This window comes from Delphinapterus leucas, chromosome 6 (genome assembly GCF_059928025.1).
Source record: "Delphinapterus leucas isolate spDelLeu-1000000601 "Yukka" chromosome 6, BTC_Dleu_Yukka2, whole genome shotgun sequence".
NCBI classification, from domain to species: domain Eukaryota; kingdom Metazoa; phylum Chordata; class Mammalia; order Artiodactyla; family Monodontidae; genus Delphinapterus; species Delphinapterus leucas.
The window spans coordinates 41,059,991-41,085,783 of NC_143134.1; the positions used below are offsets into that span (position 1 = coordinate 41,059,991).

The 25,793-nt window shown below is 35.3% G+C and overlaps 1 protein-coding gene across 7 annotated transcripts in view; it reads left to right on the plus strand.

The window, feature by feature from the left end:
- Positions 1–25,793, plus strand: part of AGTPBP1 (ATP/GTP binding carboxypeptidase 1) — a 171,151-nt gene that overhangs the window by 98,393 nt on the left and 46,965 nt on the right. For all 7 annotated transcript variants that reach the window (XR_016393530.1, XR_002642679.3, XM_089913055.1 and 4 more), the window contains exons 15-17: positions 6,521–6,604; positions 7,735–7,821; positions 7,907–8,055. Coding sequence is in view for 5 of the 7 variants with exons in the window: in XM_089913055.1 (XP_089769181.1) it covers positions 6,521–6,604; positions 7,735–7,821; positions 7,907–8,055 (320 nt within the window). In the remaining 2 variants the exon portion in view is untranslated. The remainder of the gene's footprint in view (positions 1–6,520; positions 6,605–7,734; positions 7,822–7,906; positions 8,056–25,793) is intronic.

Here is a 25,793-nt window from a genome sequence, read left to right on the forward strand (position 1 = left end):
GCTTTTTGGACAGACCTGAAGGCCTGTCACGCCTAACTACTGCTCCCTCTCCCCTTTGTTTTTCACACGTGTTTCCCCTAATAGATCTCTTGCACAGTTGGCTGCAAGAGATTGTGATTGTGCCTGGCATTTGCTTTTTGAAGGACCTGAACTGACATGCCTGGCATGAGTCAGAATCAGTCAGCAGCTAGATTTTTCTCCTTTTCAGCATCACCGCTTAGCCTCTCTATCTCCTGGCAGTCAAAGATGTCATCTTGGCTACAGAAAGCTCTTCCTGAACTTTAAGTGTTCTTTAAATGCTGAGAGCAAGTTTCCTCGTTAAATTGCCTCAGTCTGAAAGTTTTAGTTTTCCTTATTAGCCTATAATATCTGAAGTAAGATTAGAAGGAAGGAAGATTGTGGAATTGGGCTATAACTATTATATAGGTCTCTGACTCTCAGCCTTAATTTAACTACCAAGGATCCTTCTTATTTCCCCTCATGGACTTTGTTATGAAAGCTTTTCTCAGTCAAGACTCTTATTTAAGTATTTTACCCGTTTGTGCTAATAAAAGACATAAATTCCTGCTAAGCAGAGCCTCTGATTAACATTAGATCATCTTTTCAGTTGATACATTTATTGATATTGATAAGTAAAGAAACTTGTTTTAATTAAGTGTAGCTGTACTGCAAATAAATGTATCATGGCCACGAATAGTTGTTATACCTACTCTGTGGGTTTTCAAAATGTCTGTGCTGCAGGTGGGGAGCTACACCCTCAACTCTGGTGGCCTCTGTCCTCTTTGAGCAGCTTTTTCTAGTGTTGGGCTTTGTCATTGCCTGGCTGGGTCTTTAAGAGAGGATTATTCCACCCACAGTCCCATAGTCTACTTGCTGTCTCCCCAGGACTGTGCCTTTCCTGGTAGAGGAGAAGTTTATACCGACTGGAATTACTGTGGTTCTTCTCAATCCTCCTCTCTTTCTTCATATTTATGGTGAATTCTTTCACCTCATTCCTGAAACACAGACATTGCAATTGCTTTACTCATCTAATCAACAGATTAGAAGTTCGACCTCTTGAGTATATTAGGCCACCTTCAGATTTTTTTCCTGAAGTAATTGACTTTTTCTATTGCCTCTCTACACAGGGTAATGTACCATGGAGTTTGTTATGTTATTCAAAACAAAGCTTTAAAATATAATTTTGAAACTAAACAGCATGATAAATGATTAAAAAAGGTCACTCAGAGTTGGGATATGTGTTTTAAAGTTGGGTGTGTTGGTGCAAGTTAAAGTGCATAGGAGATTGAGCTCAAGGAAATGAAAACACAGAACACCCAATGATTTACAGCCTGGTTTCCTGCATCCACTCTGGAAAATTTACAATGAGAAAAGTAGGACCCTAAAACACCTTGGAGGGTTAGATGATCTTTTTATCCTGGAATTTTCAAAGATTTCTTACCCCACTGATTTTCATCACCTTGATAAAAATATTTTTTTGTCTTCTGATTTGTTACAACAGAAATAAGTCAGAAATTATGAAGTAATCTAACCTTTGCTAGTCTCTTTTGCTGCATCATTATATATATTGTGTGACTGTGAGTGTTGCAAAGAACACCTTTCATCTTATTTGTCATAATTTCCATTTTCATATCATTTGTCAAAATTTCCATGGGTGTCAGATATTTGATGTGAGGCAGGAATATAACTCTATGTCAGTGAAACCAAACATTATGATTCTGTTTATTTAGATGTGTAGGACTTTCCCCAGTAATGTTAATTGCTTTAGATATAACTAATGCAAAAAATATATACTTAAAATGTTTCTGAATTATCAGTACATACTAGGCAGCAATACTCTCATATTTGAGGGTTGTTACTCTTTTTCTCCTTATTTTATGTACTCTGCAAATATTTGTCAAGTATTTATGTGGAATTTGTGGTGGGCAGTGTCATCCCGATGCAGAGAGATGCAATGTGTCAAAGCTTCTTTTCTCCCATCATTTTTGAATAACGGGTAGAAAACGTCAGAATTATTTGTTCCTTCAGGTGACATTAATTTGAGACTGGAAGAACAAATGCCTGTAGCGGCAGTACTTGGACAATTGGACTTGAGAGTGCTGAGGCCATGTGGCATGGTGAGGCGTTCTGGCAGGTCAGGATACTCTGAAAAGCAAGTCGAAACACATGGATTCTAGACTGGGCTCTCCCACTGACTTTGTGTGTGTATATTTGAACAAATAACTATTTCTCCAGATACCAATTTTCTTAACTAAAGGCAGATCACTGTTTTTGAAACTGTGGGTTGATGTCCATTAGTAGCCAGTATTGAAAGAGAAAATAGCAGTGTGTCACATCTAGTGCAGCCAGGTATTGTTTTATAAACTTTTTGTTTCAGCTGTGTGTGTATGTGTGTGTGCGCTTGCGTGCGTGTGTGTGTATGTAGGGCTGTGATATTTTTAATGTATTTCTTGAAGGTCACGGTCAAGAAAGTTTGATAATTCATCTAGACCAGGGATAGCAAACTATGGCCCACAAGTCAAATACAGCTTACTGCCTATTTATGTTCAGCCCACCAGCGAAGAATGGTTTTTATATATTTAAATGGCTCAAAAAATCCAAAGAAAAATAATATTTTGTAACACATTAAAATTATATGAAATTCATATTTGTGTCCATAAATAAAGTTTTATTGGAATACAGCCAGTCCTGTTTGTTTATGTACCATCTGTGGCTGTTCTTTCACCACAGTGGCAAGGTTAAATAGTAGTGAGAGAGACCATGTGCCTTGCAAAGCCTAAACTATTTACTGCCTGACCCTATATAGGAAAAGTTTGCTGACCCCTGTAGCTAGGTAGTCTGAAGGCTTTATGGTTCTGTATTTGTAATAAAATATCAAATATGGGCCAGGTAATAGGTATTACTAAAATACTCAGAAGTGCTTCCTTTTTTTTTGAAATACATTGAAGATATTGATTCTAGTTTGTTTATCTTATTTGCCTCATCTTCTGAAACTTATTTTTTGAGCAAATGATAAAACATTTTGTAAATGTCAACTTTTAGCTCAGTCACTATCTGAGTACAGTAACATTGTAAATGACTGATGTCAGAATTAATGAGGATTTACTATTTTATCATTTTCAGAAAAGGAAGCATTAGATCCCTTAAAATTATTCAGTGAAAATATCTTTTTGTCATTTTGAATTTCTACTTTATGATAATCTTTCTTGTATGTAATCACTGATCTTTTTAAAAGAAAGTACAATAAATGAATAAAATTTCATTAAAAATATCTTCACCTCATTTGGAAGGGGAAAAATCCATTATAAGATTCATATCTCAATGTGGATAATGCACTGACATTTTAAAAAAAATTATTGTAAAAACATAATGATGATTACTTGAAATCCATATTTTTGGTTTTAGTTGGATCAAAAATTAAAATGAAGCATCTGAGTTTAAAGTGTATTTTCCTTGTATTCATATTACATAAAATTAGCATTTTGATTTTCTTCACATTGTTTTTCTGTATGTTTTAGAAAAATTGCCTAGCTGTATTTTATAAGAATAGATATTTTATTATAAAATATAATTCATTACCTTGTTTTAAAAAAGCATTTAAGGTATTTTACAAAAATACTTTCAGCAAAATAAAATGAAAAAAATGGCAAAGAAACGTGGTGACTCTTAACCTGAGAAATATGTTCAGCATTTTTCAAAGTAAGAGACATTTTTTTTTTTTTTTAAACTGGAGTATAATTGCTTTACAATGTTATGTTAGTTTCTGCTGTACAACGAAGTGAATCAGCTCTATGTACATATATATCCCCTCCCTCGTGGACCTCCCTCCCCCCGTCCCACCATGCAAATTAAAATGTACTGAGATATCATTTCCCACATATCAAAAATTGGCTAAAATGTGGAAGCTTGACAATATATTCTATTGATGAGGCTGTGGAGAAACAGGCTCTCACATACATTGATAGTGGGATTTTCAATTGACAATACCTCTTGTGGAGGGCAGTCTGACAGAGTCTATCAAAATTAAATTCCTTTGATACATTAATCCCACATCTGAAAATTTATGGTATATATATATATATATATATATATATACACGATATATATGTACATATACACATGTAATTTGCACATCTACGTTCAAAGTTTTTCATTGTAGCATTGTTTTGAGATTGGAAGCAACTCAAATGCCCATCGATCAGAGACTAGTTAAATAAATTATGGTATATCCATTCAATGAATACTTTGCAATGATTAAAAAACAAAAAGACCTCTGTACACTGATAGAAAGAGCTACAAGATGTATTATTAAATAAAATAATCAAGGTGCTTGTGGAAGGAAAGTAATAAAAGTAGTTAACTGGATAAATGAACAGGGTGGGTTGTGTTGAAAGTGAGAGTCTTCATTTTATACTTTTATGTAATATTTGATTTTTGTACCAGGTCAATATATTACCTGTTGAGAAATTTAAAATTAAAAACGTAGGTGAAGGAATTGTGGCAAAAGCAAAATAAGGAAAGCAAAACCTTGGATTTCTTTATATCACGTTTAGAATGGTTCATGTACTTCTGGAATGGAGATAATAGAAGTATTAGTAGGAGCAACACTAGCAGAAAACTTTTATATTGGGTGGTTTTTACGGGCCAGACACAGAAATAAGTAAAAAGCACTTTGTATGCAGTGTGTATATGCTTATAAATTATGTCATTTAATGGTATAACAGCTCTATGAGGAAATTGCTATTATTTCTCCTGTTTTATGGAAGACTATGCTGAAACTTAGGATTCTTGAGGAACTTATCCAAGGTAACACTGCTAGCAAATGACAGAGCCAAGAGTCAGCCTGGTCTACGTCATGAGCCTGTCCTGTTAGGCATTCATACATAGTGATCATATATATGTGGTTATACCATACTCATGAAGAATATCTTCTACGGGTCCTCAGAGAATACTTATGTAATGAACAACATATCCCATAATATCCTGATGGTTGAGTAAATATAGCAATGAGGTGTACTAAATTGTTTCTCATAATGTTGTTCTGTATTGGTTGAAACCTAACAAAAGTACAATTTTGGTGTTGGCCACATATCATGTGAACTTTTGAGTATTTACTAGACTGAATGGGCTGCAAATTTTTCAGACTGCCTTACACAAATTATTTTCTTCTGAGCCAAGCCTTTGACGATGAATGTCAATAAGTTTGAGGTTATAGTCCCCAAGGGTACCTAGAAAATATTTATTGTTTTGTTTTGACTAGAGAGCCATATATTTTAATAGGCAGCTGAGGTAAGGTAACAAAGGATTGATATCTTTTATGAAAGCTGTGCTGCTTAACACAAATGTATGAATAAAAGGCTAATTGTCCTCTTTATTAATGAGGTCTGAGGGCAGGGCAAGATTTCCCTCAGGTGTTTGTTTTAGGTCTAATCTAAATTTAATATAAATGGGGAGTTATATCTCCTAAAATGCAGTGTCAGAGGTTGAAAACCAGTGGCCTGTAGGCCATATTCAACTTGCTCGTGATTTTAGCTTCACTTGCAGAGGTTTTTGTTTTTTAACTGAATGCCAACATTTAACATTTGAGAGATCCCACATAAAGATCCAAGTTTCTGCTGTTTCTCGGAAAATTGGTATGACATCCTTAACCTCTGTTTCCTACCTGGCAACATTCATTTGTTTTTAGACAGAGCCTGCGTTCCCCAGTTTTCCACAGGTCTCCTCAGGTACATCACCTGCTGGCCCTGTAGGTGTCGAGCTTTTTTACCTTGTTTTACATTACAGAACATTGCTGTAGAACTGAGCTATTATATCAGCCTTTTAATACCATTTTCCTTAAGTAAAGCCCCAAACTTTTGTATGTATTAAGTGTTTGCACATTTGTGGTAGATATCAACCTTAAGATTTAATAAATTATTTTGACAAATGGATGTATTTAGTCATTCACCATACTTGAACACTTGTATTTTTTGGTATGGTATGTACCTAAGTGCCATCTCTTTCATTGTTGGGGATCTGGTTGATATAAATTTTGGATTTGTTATTATTATAATTAATAGCTTTTTAAAAGTTTGTTTCTTTAGAAAGAATTTGACTTTTGAAAGTTACAACATTGACTCTAAATCAAGGATTTATATCACAATCCTTTGATACTGGGTTTATTTCTTGATATACTGCTTTGTGAATAATGAGTTATTTTTTGTAAAATAAAAATTAATAAATTACGCTTAACTGCGTAACTGCTAGATTAAGAATTTCTATGTAGAAAAGCATAATAGACATTCAAGATTTTTTTTTTCGAAAACTATTGGCCTTGTAGCTAGTTATTTTCTGTAACTCAGACTTTTAAAATACTGTTTTTTGTCTTGTTATAAATTGATTTTTTTTTTGTACACAAAATATGTAGAGGAGTGATCATTTTTATTTTAAGAAATATTTTTATCAATTTATACTTTTTAATCCAAAACTTACTTGGGAGATAATAATGAATTTTGGTCAAACTTCTTTTTTATGATTTCAGGACAAAAATTGCCCAAGATATTGAGAGGCTAATACATCAGAGTGATATAATAGATCGAGTGGTATATGACTTAGATAACCCAAAGTAAGTATGCTTTTTGTTTGTTTGTTTTACTTTTATTGGTTTTATTCCTACTGTAAAATTTCAGTGTTCTTTTAAAAGACAAAAAAATATAGTTAACTTCCACCTAGTTAACCCTCACTACGTTTTGATCTTCTAGCAGAGATGTAATGGTAATGTAAATCATGTTTATTTACTTAAATTGAATATATCGCAAGCTTTTATTTGATCTTAGGTGGGCTTTTAATGGGTTTAATAAGGGAAAGGTCACAAACTGATGCTTTGTTTTTAAAAACTGAAATTACCTCCACTTAAGAGAGTGGAGATACCACATGAATGCTGCAATTTTGTCCTGTAATACTGAGCCTTCATTTCCTTAGGACAACAGATTACCATCCCCTTTAGAAGGAACATATGCTTCCTACCTCTCCACAGTCCCCACTTCTCTCTTTTGTCTCTTACTGCTTACAATCTGCTTCAGTCCTTTAAGTTACTTGCCTGACCTTTGAAGCCATTTGTTTGTGATTCTTGATGTTTTAAACATCACTTCCAATTTAGGATTATCACTGGTACCATTGTATTTTATGGTTTAAATATAAGTAAATAAGTGAAAATGAAAAATGATGAAGGTGACTACTATTTATCAAATAAGAAATTTAATCAGCCTGCACGTGGGTTTTCCCTCTCCCTCAACATTCTAATATTTTGGGGAAGTTTCATATTTCAGTAGTCTCATTTGGAAGAAATAAAACATTTTTAAAAGATTTTTGTTAGAGAGTTAGGGTAAAGTTATGTCAGAGCTAATGACTGAGTTTGAAATAATATTCTCAAAAATGAAAAACAAATCTACCTTATTCATAACTTCTTAGTTATTTCTAAAATTTTTGTGATTAACACTGACTATAAATGTGGGAACAAATCTCTACTCATAATTATAATTTTTTTGTCTATAAATATTAGCCAAAGTTTGTATTTTGCTTGTGTTGGTTTTGTTCTTTGGTTTAAAAATAATGAGGAGGGTGAGGCAGCAATAATGGTGTGTTTTTTTTTTTTTTTAATAATGGTGTATTTTTAATCTGTAGTGTAGTTTTATTTTTTGCTCAGTTGTTTAAATGCAATGTATTTTATTATTCTTACTTTAAAATTTCATTTAGTTATACCACTCCAGAAGAAGGAGATATTTTGAAGTTTAACTCCAAATTTGAATCTGGGAATCTGCGCAAAGTGATTCAAATTAGAAAGTAAGTCATTAAAAATTTTCCCATTTTGTATGTGCACAGATTATTTTCCTAATTTTCATCAAATTTGTTTATTTTCTGTTTTCAGAAATGAATATGACCTTATTCTGAACTCAGATATAAATAGTAATCATTATCATCAGTGGTTTTACTTTGAAGTCAGTGGAATGCGACCAAGCATTGCTTATAGGTTCAACATCATTAACTGTGAAAAGTCCAACAGTCAATTTAATTATGGTAAGACAGAAAGTTTTCTTTCCCAATTTAGAGGGCATGCAGGCATTGTAACTATAGGATAGAAGTTTTTAAAAAATTACTAATGTTTTTTAAAAGTTTCAGTGTTCTTTTGTTTTTTCTAGTTTTCAAAATTCAGATATTTATGCAAGATTTGACAAACTAAGCTTTGCTTTGTTGGTGAAAAGAGTTACCCTTATAAAAGCAAGCCCTTTAAAATGTAATAAGTGGGGCTCCCCCGGTGGCGCAGTGGTTGAGAGTCCGCCTGCCGATGCAGGGGACACGGGTTCGTGCCCCAGTCTGGGAAGATCCCACATGCCACGGAGTGGCTGGGCCTGTGAGCCATGGCCGCTGAGCCTGCGCGTCCGGAGCCTGTGCTCTGCAACAGGAGTGGCCACAGCAGTGAGAGGTCCACGTACCGCAAAAAACAAAACAAAACAAAACAAAACGAACAAACAAATGTAATAAGTGAGGTTGATTTCATCCAAATTGAATACAGCTATAAAGATTTATTATGTATGCTGCTTAAAATCAAGCTTTTAATAAAGTCTGTTCATCCAGAAGAGAATTACATAAAGCAGTCTCTTTTTAACTTTATTTTGAATAGATTCCTAAAAAGTTAAAGTATTATAGAAGTTGCAGAAAGGTTCCATGTTCTCTTCACCAGATTTCCTCTCATGGTTACATCTTACATAGCTGTACTGGAATACCAAAGCCAGGGTTTCAAATACCAGTGCTATAGGTAGATGGCATTTTTGCTAACTGTATTTATTTATTCACTTTTATAAAATAGTACTTACTACTTTAAGCTTCATTAAAATATTTTAATTTTTACACTTAAAAGCACACATTTTGGAGTGCTGCTTCTCTATTAAAAAAAACTATACTTCTGTGTGATAATTTTTTCCTTTAGTGTCATTTTAAATTTAAAATGAATAAAATTCTGTAAAACTAAATCAAAACAGTGAGACAGATGGCTGCTTTAGTTTTTAAGTTTCTCCAGCCCTTTGGGTATTTTTGTATGTATATCATCCTTTCCAAACCCACTTCGTGGAGAATTTGGAAAACACAGTGTTGTTAAGAAAATTAAAACCATCAACAGTACATCATCCAGAGAAACTTATTTTATTTGTTTATTTTTTATAAATTTTATTTATTTATTTATGGCTGCGTTGGGTCTTGTTGCAGTGAGCAGGGGCTACTCTTCGTTGTGGTGCACGGGCTTCTTATTGTGTGGGCTCTAGAGTGCAGGCTCAGTAGTTGTGACACACAGGCTTAGTTGCTCTGCGGCATGTGGGATCTTCCTGGATCAGGGCTGGAACCCATGTCCCCTGCGTTGGCAGGCGGATTCTTAACCACTGTGCCACCAGGGAAGCCCGAGAAACTTATTTTAATGTTTGTTGTTTCTTTCCAGCTTTTAAAATAATGCAGTATGTGATTTTTCCATACATATAGTTATGTATTTATTTAAAAAAATAATGCTCACAACCTATGCAGTTTCATAGTGTGTATTTTAACTAACCATTATATTTATATTGTCAGTATTTTTCTGGTTATTAAATATCCATCTGAAGCAGAGTTTAATGGACATCCTGTGGAAGTTCTGTAACTCATTTATCCAAACATTCTTTTGTTGGACTTGTTTTATTTTCCTTCCAGTTTTATTGAGATATAACCGACCCTACAGCACTGTATAACTTTAAAGTGTACAGCATTATGGTTTGACTTATATCATGAAATGATTACAATGTTTAGTGGACCTATTACAATTTAAGTTGTTTCTAATTATTTTCTATTTTAAATACTACTGAGATAAACATTGTACTAAATATTTGTGTGTATAATAATTTAGTTACACATTCACAGAAGTGGAATTTCTTTGTCTGCCAGCTGTAAATGTGTTTTTTTTTTTTTTTCCTGATTAGGAACAGTGGATCTTATGGGATCCACTGTCCAAATTAGGGAATTTGGTAAAGGAAATACACTTTAGAGAAGAATCTCTAAGAAGGAAAGAGAAGAAAAAAACCCACTGTTTAGCATTTTGTTAGCCATCCTTAAACTTATTCACATTCACATAATTTTAAAATTAAATTTTACCCTTTTATAGATTTGGGATCACAACATGAAAACTCATTTGTAAACTATATTTTTAAACTACACAACATATTGTAAAAACATTTCCCTGTGCCATTACATATTTTCAGCAACATCATTACTAATGTTTGTATAGTATTCTGTTGAGTAATGTACAATAATTATTTAAATGATAACAGATTGACGAGAATTTGTCTTTTTCAACATTTCAAAATTAGGAGCTGTGTTGCAATAGATATCCTTAATTATTTTCTTGTGTGTATGTTTCTGATTATTGCTTTGCCATAAATTCCTCCAAGTAGAATTTCTCAAAGGAAATGAACTTATGTTGGTGAAGACTAGGGAAAATGGGTCCTTACAGTGTTGGTGGGAGCGTTGAATTAGTTCAGCTTCTTTGAAGTGCATTTGATAGTATGATTTTAGTGTTTATATTTAACTTCATCCATGCAGTATTTATTTTGGTATATTCTGTGAATTGGGATCTAACATAATCCTATAGTTTGTAGTTAAGCAGCTTTAGCTGAACTAATTCTTTCTCAAAAGAGTTTTAAACTGTTGTTGATGAATTCATTGAGTTGTCAGACGTTGACATTTGTAACTCATTTGCAACTGTATTCCTGACCCACTAGTAAAAACAGGATTGGGAACATCACTCAGAAGACATTGTACATTGTTGCCCTATTATAATTGTTATAGAAAACGGTCAGTTTAGAAAAAAACAGATTAGAAACTGGTTTAAGGTATCACACTATTGCTTATTCATAATTTCTGACTTTCTGAGTTTGGGTGGAATTTTTCTGACCTGTTAGTCATACTGTGTATCCCTTTTGGTTTGAAACACCACAACTCTCTCAAGCTGTGGCCTTCACAATATACCAGCATTTGTTTGGGGGCTGTGTGTTGCTCTAGCACCACTTGATTTTAATTATCCTGACCTTTCAGTCTTGTGTAACATCATTGTTATTCTAGAACCATTTTGTTTTTAAAATTATTTTGAATTTATAATATAGTTTAACATCCTGTAATCTTTTTCAGAAACAGTTTAACAACTTTTTCTAACTTTATTTTTCCTGAATAGTTTATTCTGAATATCATTCTGAGTAATTTTATCAAGTGCCCCAAATTTCCATTGCATTAAACTTATAATGTGGGAGAAATTGGATTTCTTATATTGTATTCGATCTTGCCACTTACGAACATGGTGTATTTGTTTACTCAAGTTTTTTATGTTCTCACCTAAATTTTTTAGTTTTCTTTTTGTAAGTTCCATATATTTCTTAAGTATACCTTCATTCTTAAGTATTTTATGTATTTCTTTTTTCTGTTGTGAAAGAGTACTTCTCCCTATTTTCAAGCTTGTTATTATTTATAATTAAGAAAGCTAAGGATTTTTATATGTTTACTTGAAAATCAGACTCCTTAGTTTCTTATTAGTTCTCATAGTTTCTCAGTTGATATTTTGAATTTTCTTGGTAGGTCCCTAGAATTTCTCCTTATCCCAGTTATATCATATATGTTTCATTGCTTGGCTGGAACTTTGAGATTGTTTAAACTAAAAGGAGACTTTGGGCATCCTTGTTTGATTTTGAATTTAATGTGAGTGCTGTTTGTGTGTGTGTGTGTGTGTGTGTGTGTGTGTATTTTTTTTTTGTGGAGGTGCCCCGTGGCATGCAGGATCTTAGTTCCCCGACCAGGGATCGCACCTGCACCTCCTGCATTGGGAGCGTGAAGTCTTAACCTGCTGGACCGCCAGGGAAATCCTGCTAGTATTTATGTTATGTATGTCAGCTTGTTTTGGGATACATATTCTTTCTTATACTAAAGAATTGCTATTTTTACTGAATTTTTAAAATTAGAAATATTTTATTTCACTTTTTGCATTTATCAGTGTGACCATATAATGCTGTGAGCTGTTAATGTGCTGTGTTATAATTATTTAATAATGTTTCTAATAGTAAACCATCCTTGAGTTTCAGAAATTAGTCTGTTTTGCCCTGTGAGTTAATCTTTAATACAAATACTTTGCATTTGTTAGTATTTTGTTTAAAGGTTTTTACATCATTGGTCATAAGTTAGACAAGACAATTTCCTGACTGGAGGACTATCTTTTTATAGTTTTGGAAGCAGGCTAATGCTAGCATTGAACACTTAAATTAACAGCTTTTATTTCCCTACCCAGTGTTCTGGAGCAGTTTAAATAGCATTTATATGTTTTCATGAAACTTGGAAATAATGCACCTCTAAAGTAGTCTGATTCTGTGCCCCTTTTTGGGGGGGAGAGGGAGCATCTGGATAACTTCTTCAGTTTTATGTGACTCCATATAGTCTAGTTTTCTATTTTTTACTGAGGCAGTCTTGATGATTTATGTTTTCTTACACAGGTGACATTTAGATTTTCAGAATTCACTAGCAGAGAGTTGTATGCAATATCTGTAGTATGTGTGCTTGCATGTCCCCTTGTTTGCTTTCCTTTTTGTGTGTGTGTGCGTAAAACGTAATTTGTTTTATTTTACTATTTTAAAAACCTGTGTCTTAGTTTTATTCATTATTTCCTTTAAAAGTTTTTTTTTTAATTTATTAATTTCTCCCTTGTCCTCCCTGCAGGTTGATATTTTTTCTCTTTCTAACTTCTAGTTTATTTGCTTAAATTTATTTACGTTTATTTTTGTCTGATGATCAAGCATTTAGGGTTTTTTTTTAATTGAGGTATAGTTGATTTACAATATTAATTTTAGGTGTACAGCATAGTGATTCAAAATTTTTATAAATTATAATCCATTTATAGTTATTAAAAATATTGGCTCTGTTCCCTGTATTGTACAATATCCTTGATGCTCAATTGTTTTATACATAGTACTTTGTACCTCTTAATCCCCTGCCCCTATCTTGCCCCTCCCACCCCCCCTCTCCCCACTGGTAACCTAGTTTGTTTGTTCACAATATCTGTGATTCTGTTTCTTTTTATGTTCACTAGTTTGTTTTATTTTTTATATTCCACATATACATGATAAAATACAGTATTTGTCTTTCTCTGTCTGGCTTATTTCCCTGAGCATAATACCCTCCTAGTCCACCCATGTTGTTGTAAATGGCAAATTTTATTCTTTTTTATGGCTGAGTAGTATTCCGTGTGTGTGTGTGTGTGTGTGTGTGTGTGTGTGTGTGTGTGTGTGTGTGTGTGTGCATGTGTGTGTGTGTGTGTGTGTACACCACATCTTCTTTATCCATTCATCTGTTCATGGGCAGTTAGGTTGCTTCCATATCTTGGCTATTGTAAATAATATGAACATTGGGGTGCATGCTTATTTCGGAGCTCCCGGTCTGTTCCATTGATCTGTGTATCCATGTTTGTGCCAGTACCACACTGTTTTGATTACTGAAGCTTTGTAGTGTAGTGTGAAGTCAGGGAGCATGGTACCTCCAGCTTGTTCTTCTCTTTCAAGATTGTTTTGGCTATTCAGGGTCTTTTATGTTTCCATACAGATTTAAAATTTATTTGTCCTGGTTCTGTGAACAATGCCATTGGTATTTTGATAAGGATTGCATTAAATCTGTAGATTGCCTTGGGTAGTATGGTTATTTTAACAATACTGATTCTTCCAATCCATGAACATGATGTGTCTCTCCATCTGTGTCTTCTTCAGTTTCATCAGTGTCCTTTTGTTTTTTGAGTACAAGTCTTTTACCTCCTTAGGTAGGTTTATTCCTAGGTATTTTATTCTTTTTTGATGCATTGGTACATGGAATTGTTTCCTTAATTTCTCTTTCTGATAGTTCGTTGTTAGTGTATAGAAATGCAACAGACTTCTATATATTAATTTTGAATCCTGCAACTTTACTGAATTCATTGAAGAGTTCTAGTGGTTTTTTGGTGGCGTCTTTAGGATTTTCTATATAATATCATGTCATTTGCAAACAATGACAGTTTTACTTTCTGTTTTCCAATTTGGATTCCTTTTATTACTCTTTGTTATCTGAAAGCTGTGGCTAGGACTTCTAATACTATATTGAATAAAAGTGAGGAGAGTGGGCATCCTTGTCTTGTTTCTGATCTTAGAGGAAATGCTTTCAGCTTTTCATCATTGAGTATGATGTTAACGGTGGGCTAATAATATATGGCCTTTATTATGTTGAGGTATGTTCCCTCTGTGCCCACTTCCTATAGAGATTTTATCATAAGTGGATGTTGAAATTTGTCAAAAGCTTTTTCTGCATCTTTTGAGATGATCATATTGTTTTTACTCTTCAATTGTCAATGTGGTGTATCACATTGATTGATTTGTGGATATTGAACCATCCTTGCATCCCTGCAATAAATCCCATTTGATAATGTTATACGGTCTCCTTTTAACATATTGTTGTTTTGTTTGCTAATATTTTGTTGAGGATTATTGAGTCTATGTTCATCAGTGATATTAGCTTGTAATTTTCTTTTTTTGTGATCTCTTTGTCCGATTTTGGTGTCAGGGTGATGCTAGCCTCATAGAATGATTTCAGAAGTATTCCTTAGCAACTTTTTAGAATAGTTTGAGAAGGATAGGTGTTAGCTCTTCTCTAAATGTTTGGTGGAATTCATCTGTGAAGCTATCTGGTCCAGGACTTCTGTTTTTTGGGAGTTTTTAAATTACTAATTCACTTACATTATGGGTAATTGCTCTGTTTATGTTTTCTATTCCTTCTTGGTCCAATCTTGGGGGATTGTACATTTCTAGGAATTTGTCCAGTTCTTCTAGTTTGTACATTTTACTGGCATATCTCTTATGATTCTTTTTATTTCTGTGGTGTTGCTTATAAATTCTCCCTTTTTATTTCTGATTTTTATTGATTTGGGCCCTCTTTTTTTCTCTATGAGTCTGGCTAAAAGTTTATCAATTTTGTTTAATTTTTCAAAGAACCAGCTTTTAGTTTCACTGATATTTTCTGTTGTTTTTTTTAGTCTCTATTTTATTAATTCTTGATCTTTATGATTTCTTTCCTTCTACTAACTTTGGGTTTTGTTTGTTCTTTTTCCTTTAGGTGTAAGGTTAGGTGTTTTTTTTTTGGTTTAAAGTTAGGTTGTTTATTTGAGATTTTTCTTGTTTCCTTAGGTAAGCTGTATTGCTTTAAAATTCCCTCTTAGAACTGCTTTTGTTGCATCGTATAGATTTTGGATTTATTGTGTTTTTGTTTTCATTTGTCTCCAAGTTTTTTTTTTTTCTTCAGTGATCCATTGGTTGTTTAGGAGCATATTGTTTAGCCTCCATGTGTTTGTGCTTTTGGTAAGTTTTTTTTTTTTTTGTAGTCTCATGGCATTGTGGTCAAAAAAGATGCTTGATATTATTTTAATTTTCTTAAATTTACCGAGGCCTGTTTTGTGGCCTAGCAGGTGATCTATCCTGTAGAATGTTCCATATGCACTTGAAAAGAGTGTGTTATCTGCTGCTTTTGGACAGAGTGTTCTATATATATATCTATTAAGTCCATCTGCTCTAATGTGTCATTTAAGGGCAGTGTTACCTTATTGATTTTCTGTCTGGATGATCTGTCCATTGATGTAAGTGGGTGTTAATGTCCACTACTAATATTGTGTTATAGTTGATTTCTCCCTTTATGTCTGTTAATATTTGCTCTTTGTGTTTAGGTGCTCCTATGTTGGGTGCATATATATTTGTAATTGTTATATTTTCTTCTTGGATTGATCCCCTGATCATTATATGATATCCTTCTTTGTCTCTCATCACAGTCTTTGTTTTAAAATCTATTTTGCCAGGTATTGCTACCCTGGCTTTCTTTTGATTTCCATTTGTGTGGAATACCTTTTTCCATCCCCTCACTTTCAATCTGTTTGTGTCTTTGGATATGAAGTGAGTCTCTTGTAGACAGCATATATTACAGGTCTTGTTTTTGCATCCATTCAGCTGCTCTCTGTCTTTTGATTAGAGCATTTATTCTATTTATATTTAAAGTAATTATTGATACTTATGTACTTACTGCCACTGTGTTAATTGTTTTGGAGTTGTTTTTGTAGGTCTTTTTTGTTTCTTTTTTTTTTTGTTCTCTTCCCCTATGATTTGATGACTATCTCTAGTGTTATGTTTGGATTCCTTTTTCTTTTGTGTCTGTATCTATTATAGATTTTTGTTTTGTTGTTACCATGAGGTTTATATGTAGCAATCTATATTTATATACATGATTATTTTAGGTTGTTGATCTCTTAATTTCAAATGCATTGTAACAACCATGTATTTGTACTCTTCTCTCCTCACAATTACCATTTTCGATACCATATATATTTTACATCTGTTTGTTTTGTGTATTCCTTAACTGCTTATTGTGGGTATAGCTTATTTTACTGCTTTTGTCTTTTAACCTTCCTACTAGCTCTGTACATGTTGTTTTACTACCTTTACTGTACATTTGCCTTTACTGATGAGCTTTTTCCTTTCATAATTTTCATGTTCCTAGTTGTAGCCTTTTCTTTTTCACTTAGAGAAGTCCTTTTAACATTTCTTGTAAAGCTGGTTTGTTGGTGCTGAACTCTTTTAGCTTTTGCTTGTCTGCAAAACATTTGATCTCCCCATCAAATCAGAATGAGAGCCTTGCCAGGTAGAATATTCTTGACTGTAGGTTTTTCCCTTTCATCATTTTAAATATATCATGCCACTCCCTTCTGGCCTGCGGAGTTTCTGCTGAAAAGTCAGCTGATAGTCTTATGGGAGTTCCCTTTTATGTAACTTAGTGCTTTTTCCTTGCTCCTTTTAATATTCTCTCCTTTTAAAATGTTTTTGCCATTTTAATAACATTGTGTCTTGTTGTGGTCCTCTTTTGGTTGATCCTGTTTGGGACTCTCTGTGCTTTCTGCACTGGGATGTCTGTATTCTTTCGCAGGTTAGGGAAATTTTCAGCTGTTATTTCTTCAAATGTGTTATTTGCTCCTTTGTCTCTTCCTTTTGGGACCCCTATAATGTGAATCCTAGTATGCTCGATGTTGCCCCAGAGGTCTCTAACTGTCCTTATTTCTTTTTATTCTTTTTTCTGTTCAGCGTCAGTGATTTCCACTATTCTTGTCTTCCAGGTTGCTGATCCTTTTCCTGTGTATCATTTAGTCTTCTATTGATTCCTTATAGTGTAAATTTTGTTTCATTTATTGTGTTCTTTCCAACTCTTTGTTAAAAACTTATAATTTTCTGCCCTGTGCATCTTTACTTCTCCTGAGTTCTTTCATCACCCTTATGGTCATTACCTTGAACTCTTTCTTGGGTAGATTGCCTATATTTACTTCACGTTGTTCTTCTCTTGGGGTTTTATCTTATTCCTTCATTTGAAACGTGTTCCTCTGTCAACTTATTTTGCCTAAGTTGCTGTTTTTGTTTTTATGTATCTGGTATGTTGATTGTGTTTCCTCACCTTAGAAAAGTACCTTTTAGTAGGAGGTGTTCTATGTGCCCCAGCTGTGTACTTCTCTCTGGTCACTAGAACTGTGTGCTCTAGTGGTGCCTCCTATATGGGTTTTTTGGGTCCTTCTATTGTGGTGGGCTGACCACTGTGGGTGGACTGGTAGGTGTGGCTGGCCCCTGGTCTGGTTGGTTGCCAAGCCCTGCCTTGTGTGGAGGCTGCCAGCCACTGATTGGTAGGGCTGGGTTGTGAGGTGGCTGGCTGTGGAACCCCAGGGAGCCTTAGGGCTAGTGCTGGCTCACTGGTGGACAGAGTTGGGGTCCAGGAGATCCTGGGGCCAGTGCTCACTTACTGGTGGCTGAAGCCAGGTCTTGGAGCTGGTTTTGGCCTTACTGTCAAGCCAAGCTGGGTCCTGGGGTCTGGCTAGAGGGCCCAGGGGTCCCAGAACTGGTGTCAGACCACTGGAGGGTGGGGCTGGTTCCTGATACAGCTGGCTGCAGGGTTTGGGGTGTCCTGAAACTTGTCTTGGCTTGCTGGTACTAGGGCCCAACTGTCCCAGGTCTGGTGCTGGCCTGCTAGTGGTTGGGCTGGGTCCTGCCCTGGCAGGCTTCAGGGCTGAGGTTGTCCTGGGGCTGGTGAGTGCCCACTGGTGGGTGAGACTGGTCTTGAGGCTAGAGCAGGCTTGTTTTTGGGCAGGGGCTGGGCCCAGTGGGTCCTGGGGCTGGTGCCTGTCCAGTGGTATGTGAGGCTGGTCCTGAGGCCAGTGTCAGCTTCCTGCTGGTAGGTGGAGTTGGGTCTTGGAATCTCTGCCTGTAGGGCCCTGGGGGTCCCAGATCTAGTGTCTGCACACTGGTGTGTGGGGCCAGGTCCTGGGCCCTCTGGTGGGCACAGTCGTGTACAGGGGTTCTTAAGGCAGCCTGCCTGTTGGTGGGTGGGGGTATGTCTTGGCCCAGTTAGTTGCTTGGCCTCAGGTGTCACAGAACTGATGACTACAGGCTGTTGAGTCCTGGAGTCCTGGGGCTAATAAGCTAGAGGGAGGATTCCACAGTGATACTTGCCAGTACCAGTGTCTGATAGAACGAGCACCCAAAGATGGCAGCCCCCAGTGTCTGTGTCCTTAGGGTGAGCTCCAGTTGCCTCTTTCCTCTCTGGGAGACTTCTCAAGATCAGCAGTTAGGTCTGACCCAGGCTCCTTTCAAATTACTTCTTTTTCCCTGGGCCCTGGAATGTGTGAGATTTTGTGTGTGTCCTTTAGGAGTAGAGTCTGTTTCCCACAGCCCTCCAGCCCTCCTGAATTTAAGCCCTGCTAGCCTTCAAAGCCAAACATTCTCAAGGCTTGTTTCCTGGCACAGGACTCCTGGGCTAGGGAGCCTCATGTGGGGCTTAGACCCCTTGCTCCCTGGGGAGAACCTCTGCAATGGTATTCTCCTGTTTGTGGATTGCCCACTGAGGGGCATGCGTCTTGACTCTACCATGACTCTCCCCCTGCTACCCGTCTCGTTGTGGTTCTTCTTTATATCTTTAGTTGTAGAAGATCTTTTCTGGTAGGTTCTAGTCTTTTTCATAGGTGGTTCTGCAGATAGCTGTGATTTTGGTGTGCCCCTGAGAGGAGGTGAGCTCAGGGTCCTTCTACTCTGCCATGTTGGGAAGTCTCCTGCAAGGGTTTAGGTTTTGGATTTGTTCTCGATTACAACTTAATTTTGTATCCCCTCCCCTCCAGATTTTGATACTAAGACCTCCTTGTAATTTTCTAGATGGCTTCTAATTGTGTTTGGTTTTGGTATCCCTTTTGGCTCAAGAATTATTTAGAAAAGGGTTTGTTATATTTTTCGTTGGTTAAATTATTTTGGCTATAATTTTTCTCATTGCATTCAAATTTTAATCAGTTTTATTCATAGATGTGAAATTTATGATTTGAAATAATTTTTATGGCTTAATATCTGATCAGTTTTAGTGTTCACAGGTTCTTGGAAAATATGTATTCTTTGTTGGCAACATAATTTAACATACATTGTTAAGTTTATTGTTATAAATTTGTTTATTCAGTTTTCTGTATCCTTTTTATTTTTTATCTTGTCTACTTGCCCAAGGCTTAAGAAAACCCAACAGTCTTTCACTTCTATTATGTTTCTGTCAATACCTCATTTAAAATGAGGTATTTAAAATATATACATATTTTTTTCAATTTTAATGCTGTATCATTTGGCACATAGACATTTATAACTTTTCCTGTTCCTTTTGTGTATACCCATTAACAGTATAAAATAGTCACATTCATTCCATTCAGTATCTTTTGCCCCGAATTTTTTTTTTTTTTTTGTGGTACGCGGGGCTCTCACTGTTGTGGCCTCTCCCGTTGCGGAGCACAGGCTCCGGACGCGCAGGCTCAGCGGCCATGGCTCACGGGCCCAGCCGCTCCGCGGCATGTGGGATCTTCCCGGACCAGGGCACGAACCCGTGTCCCCTGCATCGGCAGGTGGACTCTCAACCACTGTGCCACCAGGGAAGCCCCAGAATTGTATTTTATATTATTTTGATTTGAATTTGTTTGATACATCTTTGCTGATTGTTTTTGTAAATAGAGGTTGCATTTTGTTCGACCCTTGCCTTTTAAAATGTGATTTTAACCTATTTAAAATTCTTTTTATAATTGATACTTTTTTAATGTTTTCTATTTTTGCTGTCCTTTATTTTCTTTATGTGTTATTCTTTAAGGGCCTACAAGGTGTAGTACAACACTTCTTTTAGCTATGGGGAACCAAAATATGTATATATAAAAATAGATTGTGAGGCATATTCTGTACTGGATTTCTTTCAGTCCTGCTCCATCTGTCTTAAGTTTAGTAGAGATTCCTCCCAGATTCTGACAAGAAGTTGTCTGTTGTGAGTCTTTTATTTTCCTATACTTGTAAGTATTTAACTAGGAGGTTGGTAGAAGCTGTAGAAAGAGTTGTTAGGTAGATGTAATTTTCAAATGAACTCTACTATTAGATTTGTTAGGGTAATGCAACATACAGCAAATCTTGGTTTGTCTGAACATCAATAGAGTTAGAAGAAGGGAGAGACCAATATTTTAGTAAATTAGAATTCAACATTTTAAGAAATGATAACCAACTATGTGGTTAATGTTAATTGTCATGAGATTCATATTGAATTCACTTCAGGGATGTAATGATGACTGAAGATATTTGCAGTGGAAGCACCTTCAGCGGGAAGAATCTATTTAATTGCCATGCATGATTGAAGTCAGGAAATAATATTAATTAGGAAATTGTAAAAAAAAAATTTTCCCCAATTGGGACATGCTGCTTGGGGAAGTATTTAAATGTCGGTTCTTCTAGCAGATGTGCCCAATAGAGGTCTTGTTCTTTGTCAGTGTCCCTCAAAAAAGAGCAGAATTATAGTTTCTTTTGTTTCACCAGTTGCCCTTTTCTTGGAGAATTTTTAGGTGATTCTATTAAATATTAGTTTTCTTAGTTTTCTCACAATGAATGATCTTACTTGTAAATTTGTATATGAGAATTTATATCACTATATACTACTGATATATCTGTTGTAATCCGTCACTCCCTCCCCCTTCTGGGCCCCCCCCTTACCTGAAAGGGGTTTGCTCAAATTACCACTAGATGGCAGTCTTGCGTTTTAGTAACTTAGAGCTTTAGTCACAAGCTCCCTCTTTCTCCCCCTGCCCTTCCTCCCCCATATCTTCCAGATATATGAAGATTTTTAACCACTCTCTTATATAAATTGAACATATGTGGAACCAGGCAACAAAATAGCATTTTGGAGTCAATTCTGTAGCATTCCCACCTTGCTCACATTAGTTAATTCCATACTTGGAAGTTGAGCTATTTCTTGACTAAAGAAATCTTCCCTGACTCCCCAGACTGGCTTAGTCCCCTTGATAAATGTTGCTTGTAATTTTTTCCTTTTAGGGCGCTCTTCACAGTTTTATGTTGTTTTTGTATGGGGCTGATTAATACCTTTCCTCTCTATGTGCCCCTCCCCGCAAATTGTTTGTATATTCCACAAGATCAGGGACAGTATCTGTTGCTGACCACTGTTATTTATAGTAAGGCATTTAGTAGATGTTCAGTAAATAGTTATTAAGTAAATGAGGCAATGGATGAATGAACTATGAAGATCCTATTAGGAACATAAAATGCCACGCACAAAATATATGTCAAGAAGACGGTAGTTCAGTTTATGATCATCGTTTTCTAAATATGTTTTTGAAATAATTTCAAACTTACAGAAAAGTTATACCCTTTATCTACATGTTGGGCTTCGAAAGTGATGCCCCATCACCCTAGAACACTTTCAGTGTATTTTGTGCAAACATGGCATTTTTCTGTGTAACTATGGGATAGCTATCAACATCAGGAAATTATCATTGATATATGAATCCCATCTAATCCTTAGAGCCCCCCCCCATTTAAGTTTCACCTATTTTCTCATTAATGACCTTAATAGCACAAGGATTCAGCTCAAACCACATGTTGTAAATTAGTTGTCAAGTCTCTTTAGACTATTTTAGTCAGGAACAGTTTTGCAGTCTTTAATGTTCATGACCTTGACACTTCTGAAAATTATAGCACTTATTTTGTAGAATGGTTCTCAGTTTGGAGTTGTCTCATGTTCCTCATGATTTGATTTAAGTTAGGCATCTTCGGGAGGAACATCACAGAAGTGACATTGTGTTTTGGTGACCCAGGATTTTGTTTTATTACTGATAGTAATAATTTATTCACTTGATTAAGTTGGTGTCTGCCAGACTTTTCCATTGTAAAGTTACCTTTTTTCTCTTTGTAGTTAGTAAGTATTTTACATGTTAATATCAGTGTAGAATTGGTTACTGTTTTACTCAGTGGGTTGTAATTTGTTGCTATCATTATTTGATGTTTAAATTGCCCAGGATTTGGCCATTGGGATCTCTTCATGCTGCATTGTGTGTTCTTTTGACATGTCCCCGTCATTCTTTATAGGTGTCCTTGCTTTTTGGCACAGGATGCTCAGGGCTCATCTTGCCTTTCAACAGTCATTTCTTCAAAGAGCCCTGGTTTGGAGAATGGTATTTTAAAAATAAGATCTGTATGCATAGTGTGTACATTGTTATTGGACCTGTCCATGGACAGAGCTAGGGAATATGTATTTGTATATACAAGCGTTTATATAGAAATTTTCATTGGTAGTAAGTTATACGTATGTGTATGTTTATTTTTGTGTGTGCATGTTATACACAAACACACACATAAGCACACACACAGTATCTCCATGAAGTTACACTGATACCTTCACTTGCACAGGATTTATTCTAGTTTTCTTTCCATATTTACAACTTCCTTCTCCAACATGGAGAATTTTGGCTTCTACTATTCTTAATATATTTATTTATTTGATCAGTTCCAGTGTACATAACAGTCTGTCCTTTGCACTTTCGGGCAGATGCCCTCCTCACCCCTTTCAAGATCTGACACCCAAGTCAACCTGTCTCCCTTGCCTCTGCATGGGTATCCTCCCTTTTTGTTTTGTTTTTCATTTTGATTTTAATTTTTAGTTTTATTACATGGTGATCAGAGAGTTTTGTTTGTAATATTTCTCTTTTATGGAACTGACATTTCCTTTTGACCTAATATATAGTCAATTTTTGTGAATATTCCACATGCTCTTAGAAGAAAGTGTATTCTCTACTATCAGGATACAGTGTTCAACATATCTATATAAGATTTGCCTTATTATGGTATTTAGACTTATATAAATATTCTTAATTTTTGTTTAATCAGTCTGACTTGTACTGAGAGTGGAGTGTTAGCATCTGCTATCAGTAGTATGTTTCTAATACTTCTCCTGTATTTCCTCTAGTTTCTGCCTTATATAAGAGGTTGGTCTTATCTGGTGCATAGATATTACGTCTTGCTATATTTTCACTGTGAATTGTGACTTCATAAAATTCCTTCTTCGTGTCACTTAGTATTTTTTAGCCTGCAATCTACTTTGAGCTCATGATTTCAATCCCTCCTTTATTGTTTCCACTTCTGTCGTATATCTTTGCCCATTTTTCTGCATAAAGGCAACTTGAAGTCTGTTATATTCTGTCTTCCAGTAATGCCGAAGGCCTGGGCGTGTGTAGTTTTTATTTGTGCTACTTGTTGAATTTATTTATTTGTTCTTGGTGAGGATGTGTGGAGTGATTCTGATTAAAGTGGCTACCATTACCCTCCAGGCCAAGAATCTCATCTTCCTGTTTTTAGTATGGCTCTGCTATGATACCAGCCATATCAGAAGCATGTGTTTTTTTCTCTGTACAGTTACTGATAACATATATGCAGCTTGTGATAGGTACCTTCAGGTTATTCAAGCTCCCCCTCATCTGTTAAACGATGGTGTTAGCTTCAACTTGAAAATTTTGGGTCTGTGATTCACAATACATTTGATGATTAGGGCCTAAAACACCTTGTCTTTCATTGTATCTGCACTTGTTACTGAGCATGTACTCAGCACAACTTAAGCCTTTACATAGATATTATTAGAGGCTATTGCCATTGGATGTTGGTTTCACTCCGGCAGTTTAATATTTTGATTGTCTGTATTCAAGTGACAGGCTTGACAGTTCTTCATGTATTTATTTTATACACGTAAAAGTTTATCCTTTGGCTAATGATTAAATCAGTTACTCAAATATGGCCTTTCTGTATCAGGTTGAGTAGACTGTGATTTATTCAATTTGAGTTACCTCATTTGATTTATTCTTACTGGGGCAACCTATTTTGTTAAGATGGTTTTCATTATAGTCAGAATTTCCAAATATAGCTCCCTTCACTGTGACCAGAATTAACCATCATTTTAAAAGTAATAAGAGAATACATTGTCTTTTATAAAATTAGAACACTTCAGATAAATCTTTCATGCCCTTTGACTTCAGCCTGAACCTTGTTCCACCTTGCTATAATAACCATTATTATGAGTTTTGTGTGCCTGGAATAGGTTGAAGTTTCGGATTGAAATGCCTCACTGACTCCTAGGAAGAAATAAGGAAGACAGGAATCTTTTATACGTATCAGTGAAATACCTGAGTTTCAGATATAAAGAGAAAATCTTAACATACTTCCACTTTAAAAGAACTGGTTACAGTACTTAAATAATATTGATAATAGCAGCAGCTAATGTTTATTGAAAATTTATCATGTTCCAGGCCTTCTTTAAGTGCTAACACATGTGATACTCTTAATCCACACAACAAACCAACCTAGCATGGTTGTTATCCACAGAAGAGAAAAAGGGGGCATGAGTGGTTTAGTAATCTGACCAGGATCATGCATGTGGCATGTGGTAAAGTGGGAATTCAAACCCAGGTAGTCTGGTTACAGACTGCATGCTCTTGATCACTATGTTGTTCTGCGTGTGAAAAAATTAGGTTAGTGTTGGACTCTCATCTGTGGTGCTAGAAGCTAGAGGAGCGCCAAATGTCTTTTGCAAAATCTGTCATTTGTTTGTCACGGCCAACAAACTGCATGTTTGTGTATATGTAGAATTCAGAAAACCTGCTACCCTGAACCCTCTCTGAGAAAAATAAATGAGGAAAAAGATCTCAAGATGGAAGACTTGAAATTTATAAAATGTGTTAAGTGAAAATGTTCTAAAAGGGGTGATATGGGAGAAGTGAAAGCTAATGTGTCTTGATGGGATTGCTTAGTTATTTAATATGATAATAGTATACTAGAGAAATATCAGTTAATCATAACTATTAGGATGGGAAATAGAATTGAGAAACACAAAAGAAAGCTTTCAAATGATAGAAGAAGAAAAGGAAATGTGGAAAAATGTAACCAAGCAAGTGAAATAAGTTGTAAAGAAGGAAAAAAAAATTAATGAATAGTAGAAAGAAAGTAAGATGGAAGGAATGAAATGAAATGTTTGTCTGTCATTACTGACTATGAATGAGCCAAAATGTCCTCAAAAATCAGATATCAAAAATTATACAATTTGTAGGGTCAGAGAATATGTGTGTGTGTGTTTATTAATTAAATGATAAAGTAAAGTTGAAAGAAACGATTGGGCAGAGATAAACTAGGTAAATGCAAATAAAGGAAAAGTGGTAATATTAATAATGTCAGACAAAGAATAATTCAGGGTTAAAAGCGCTGACTGGATATTGTGTATTTGCAAGTTGCAGTCTTTGAAGATGCTATAATAATTGCAAATCTCCCCCCCATTGAGATATAATTGACATATAGCATTGTGTTAGTTTCAGGTGTGCAACATAATGATTCAAT